The following is a 5235-nucleotide window of genomic DNA, read 5'->3' as shown; positions in this document are numbered from 1 at the left end:
TCTGTTAGGTCCCTACGATTTCTATCCTTTATCGAGCCCATCTTTGCATGAAATGTTCCCTTGGTATCTCTAATTTTCTTGAAGAGATCTCTAGTCTTTCCCATTGTTTTCCTCTATTTCCTTCCATTGATCGATGAGGAAGGCTTTCTTATATCTCTCCTTGCTCTTCTTTGGAACTCTGCATTCAAATATGTATATCTTCCCTTTTCTCCTTTGCTTTTTGCTTCCTGTCTTTTCACAGCTATTTGTAAGGTCTCCTCAGACAGTCATATTGCTTTTTTGAATTTCTTTTTCTTGGGGATGCTCTTGATTCCTGTCTCCTGTACAGTGTCACGAACCTCCATCCATAGTTCATCAGGTAGTATTTATTCTGTTGTAAATAAAGCATCTTTTCCAATCAAGGTTAAACAGTAAGTGTATCTGTTTCATTATGCAACCAGAGGGGAGGATTATTTCAGTGACTCTGAATCTATTTCTGTGTGATTTTTTTTGGCTATGCCTCCTTTTCTATTTTGACTTCCTTTCTAGACTGGTTTATGTCTTGATGGCAAATGGACATTTACTGTGCCAGATATTATATGCACATTCTATGACATTCAGAGGCAGAAGCTTCACCTGTTTTGTGGATTTCTTTTCAAATATAGGATATACATTTGCCTGAAACTTCCAGAAAATATTTTATTTTGTCTCATTGATCCTGAGTAAGTTACATATTCTTCCCTTACAGACCTCTGGGATTTAGTGTTGCTAAAGATGAGGAAGGGTATTACAGAAATATGCAACAATATCATGGTGACCTTAGAAATGGCAAACATACATAAATGCATTCAAGTCTAGCAACTAAAAATACCCCTGAAATAGAAGGTAATATTGGATGTACAACATACATCTAATTCAGAGCTTCTCAAAATTTTTGATATCTGTAATCCTTTTAGCTTGTAAAATATGTTAGGAACCTAACATATTAAGAACTTTGTTTATGTGAATTATATCTGTCAGTATTTACAATGTAAGAAAGTGAAGTCAGTAATTTAAAATGTATTCATTAATTCATTCAAATATAAAAATGAGAATATTACACTTTTACTTACATAGTTATGTTAAAAACATACTGAAAGAAAAATGTTTATTGAATGGCCAAATGTTTCAAACTTATTAAGAATTGGTGGTATGAAATAATTTAGGACATGTTTGATACAGGAAGAAGATAGGCTTTCCTTTTGTTGTCTAACAGGTACAGTTTACTATGTAGAGTATTCTATACTTTTGGAGCATTTCCCAGATTCAGTTCTCCTCATCTAATACATGAATTATTGAAGTTAGTCTTCTTGCTTCAGGTCCCGTTCCAGTCAGTTACATGATCAGGTTTATAAAATGTAAAGTTATTAGTATATCACTCTGCTCCAGGAAGCCTTTAGTGTCTGATGCCTCTGAGATAGATTCAGATTCCTAACGGTGGCCTTTAAGCTTCTCAGTAATCTTATCCACTTCCACCTTTCTTCTCATATTTATCAACAGCTCCTACCAGTAGTTTTGTAGGCTTTCTGACTCTGTTACATCTTTCAACTCCCTGATCCCATTCCCTGTGCCACTCTCATTTCCATAAACACTGACTGGTCATACCCATTCCTGTTTTTTCCCAAATATTAAAATTTCCCTGCTTTATTTTATTTTTATTTTATTTCTAAATTTTTTTATTGGAGGCTAATTATTTTACAATATTATATTGGTTGGTTTTGCCATACATTGACATGAATTCGCCCCGGGTGTACATGAGTTCCCCCTCCTTAACCTCCCTCCCACCTCCCTCCCTCCTCCCCTTATCCTCCCTCTGGGTCATCCCCGCACACCAACCCGGAGCATCCTGTAACATGCATCGACCCTGAACTGGCGATTCATTTCACATATGATAATATATATGTTTCAATGCCATTCTCCCAAATCATCCCACCCTCACCCTCTCCCACAGAGTCCCAAAGACTGTTCTATACATCTGTGTCTCTTTTGCTGTCTCGTATACAGGGTTGTCATTTCCATCTTTCTAAATTCCATATATATGCGTTAGTATACTGTATTGGTGTTTTTCTTTCTGGCTTACTTCACTCTGTATAATAGGCTCTAGTTTCATCCACCTCATTAGAACTGATTCAAATGCATTCTTTTTAATGACTGAGTAATACTCCATTGTGTATATGTACCAAAGCTTTCTTATCCATTCATCTGCAGATGGACATCTAGGTTGCGTTCATGTCCTGGCTACTATAAACAGTGCTGCAATGAACATTGGAGTACACGTGTCTCTTTCAATTCTGGTTTCCTCAGTGTGTATGCCCAGGAGTGTGATTGCTGAATCATATGGCAGTTCTATTTCCGGTTTTTTGAGGAATCTCCACACTGTTCTCCATAGTGGCTCTACTAGTTTGCATTCACACCAAAAGTGTAAGAGGGTTCCCTTCTCTCCACACAATTATTTCTGATGCTACGTAAGAACTAAATGTCCCAACTACAAGGATCTCCACTTTCTGAACTCCCAAGTGTGTAGCAAAATGTATTGTTGATTCAAATTCTAGTTTAGTCCAATAGTTTGAATGAACTTGAGTAAACTCCACAGTATTTCTAAGTCTGAGATTTTTACTGAGGAAAACATGAAAAATCATGTCTGTATATATGAAATGTCTAGATTAGTGACCAGAAGACAATAGGTTCTCAGTGAATTATTTTTTCTATCACATTTTCACTATGAGGATCAATAAATATTTTTGTTTATTTAAATTTTTGCTATTTTCTCTCTCATTTATGCTTCAACAACACCTTCACCTTTTTGATAATGCTGTGTATATATCAATACTTTACATTAGAATCAGTCCAGTTTAGTGTTATTCCTAATAACAAGCAAGGGAAGTAAGAGAAAATAAAACCTCTTTTTAAAAATAACTGTGTTCATGAATTATACTGTCTATATATGTGATGAACAATCAAACTACATGAAAATGTAAAATTCATACAGATACCAGTATAAATAGCATAGTTTTCAACTACAGATTGGTAAACCACTAATGGATTCAGATACTCTATTCTGGAGAAGTTGAGAGAAAATTTACTAACACTAAATAGAAATGTGTTCCTGATTAGAGAATACATGCTCTGCTTGAATTCACGGTGAGGCATAATCTCTTGAACAAACTCAAAACTGAGATTCAAATTCAAGCATACCATTTACTTCTGTAACACAATATTGCTTAACAAGGGATTGATATTTAAAAACTTGGAATATGGGGATTTTGTAAGATTATGCCTTAGGATTCCAGCAGCATGCCAACAGTATTAAATGAAGGAGACCTTCCTATATAGTTACTTCTATTCCTAACATTTGTTGAATTTGTTGAAAATTGTAACTCATTTTACTCTGAAGAAAAGAGTTACTATTGTGACTAAATTCATCCTGACACAATTTGTGGCCTCAAGAATAATTATTTACTTCACCCCTGATAGAACCTGGTAGCTTAGATTTTGGAATACATTTTAGCAGAATCTCTCCTCACTGAACTTATTTATTTGATTCATATACCATAGTGTTTTAGTAATTTAATATTTTATATAAAGTGACCATTTTCCACTTTCTCAGTATTGCTTGATTTGAAAATAAAATTTTATCAAAATCAATTGTCCACATGGAATGATATTTTAGAATGTTATGATATTTTCTTCATAATTTTTTTCATAACATTTATTACTTCCTTATTTCTTAGACTATAAATGAAAGGATTTAACAAAGGAATAACTATTGTATAAAAAATAGCAAGAGGTATATCTTTATCTTTGTCATTAACTGAATTTGGTCTAATATACATGAAGAGAAGAGAACCATAGAATATTGAGACAGAGAGAAAGTGGGATGCACAAGTAGAAAAGGCTTTCCCTTTTCCCTCTTTGGATTTCATTTTAAAAATCATGAAAAGGATGAAAAGATAAGAGATTATTACTATGATAATAGAGAATACTTGAACTGACCCTGAAAAGATAAATATCATCAATTCATTGATATAAGGGTCCGCACAAGAGAGTCTATATAATGGAAGAACATCACAAAAAAAGTGATTGATTTGATGAGATCTACAGAAATTTAACCTAAACAAAAATCCAATGTGAATCATGGAATGTAGGTTTCCAGCTATGTAGGCTCCTGTGGTCATCTGAATGCAGAGTTTCTTTGACATCATGGTGTGGTACTGCAGTGGTTTGCAGATGGCCACATAGCGGTCATAGGCCATTGCTGCCAGGAGAAAGCAATCTGCAGTTTCAGCAAGGCAGAGAAAGTAAAATTGTGCCATACATTCGTAGAGGGAAATCTTTCTGTCTTTGGAAAAGAAGTTCTGTAGCATCTTGGGGGTGATGGCACAGGAACAACAGGAATCCATCAGAGCGAGATTCCCCAGGAAGGTGTACATTGGTGTGTGAAGACAATGCTCTGTTACTACCAAAGCCACCAGGCCAAGATTCCCCACCATGGTGATCAGATAGATGGTAAAGAACACCAGAAAAAGAGGGGTCTTCAGCTGTGGGTGATCTGTAAATCCTATGAGGGTAAATTCAGTTGTCAAGGAGAGGTTATCCTCAGTCATCTCTACGTTGTCTGTTGAGATAGGAATTATGGAAAGATAAGATTCCAATTTAGAATGTGTATGACTTTCCTTTTGATATATTTTTTTTTATAAGGAGAAAGCTTCTCCTGCTCTCTTGTGATACAAGGACACAAACTTCTAGGGAATATTCATCTCCATAACATGTCAGCATCTATGACCTCAACTCTGAAAGTCAAAATTCTCATGACTGTTTGGTAATCACAGGGGAGATGCTAACAGTGAAAAGAGTTTGTCTTTATGAATTTATGGAAATATGGTATACAAATCTAGGTACTCAGATTTGCTTCATTTTGCCCATAAAATTTGTTTCAATTTTTATATTAAAGTTTTTAAAAATGAATTTAAAATTACTTTTTCTATATATACAAACTTTTAAAAATTAAATTTTCATACACTCTTCCAGAGGAATAAATATTTTAAAATAGCATAGATTAGATATGTTAATTTGTCTTAAGAATTGTTTGAAGATTACTAAAGATTATTGAGAGTACTGTTCAGTTTTAAAGAAAGTAAACTCAGAAAGCTAAGGAGTAAAATAAGAATTGATTATCACCTCTTTATCTCTTTTCCTAGTGTTATATCCATTTTCATA

At 34.3% G+C, this 5235-nt stretch overlaps 1 protein-coding gene across 1 annotated transcript; it reads right to left on the bottom strand.

Moving 5' to 3' along the window:
• Window positions 1-3692: 3692 nt before the first annotated feature.
• On the bottom strand, window positions 3693-4622 carry LOC129544193 (olfactory receptor 5K1-like). The gene has a single exon (XM_055407432.2). It carries the CDS (start codon window positions 4620-4622, stop codon window positions 3693-3695), a length of 930 nt encoding a protein of 309 aa, XP_055263407.2.
• Between the last annotated feature and the right edge of the window lie 613 nt (window positions 4623-5235).

The sequence above is a fragment of the Moschus berezovskii genome, chromosome 1, assembly GCF_049115385.1.
Source record: "Moschus berezovskii isolate FMDL1 chromosome 1, NW_MosBer_1.0, whole genome shotgun sequence".
Taxonomy (NCBI): Eukaryota; Metazoa; Chordata; class Mammalia; order Artiodactyla; family Moschidae; genus Moschus; species Moschus berezovskii.
This window is presented reverse-complemented; position numbering and strand designations above follow the sequence as displayed.

Excerpts from the sequence above, each read along its gene's own strand:
- LOC129544193 (XM_055407432.2), bottom strand. The coding sequence starts at position 4,622 with ATGACTGAGGATAACCTCTCCTTGACAACTGAATTTACCCTCATAGGA.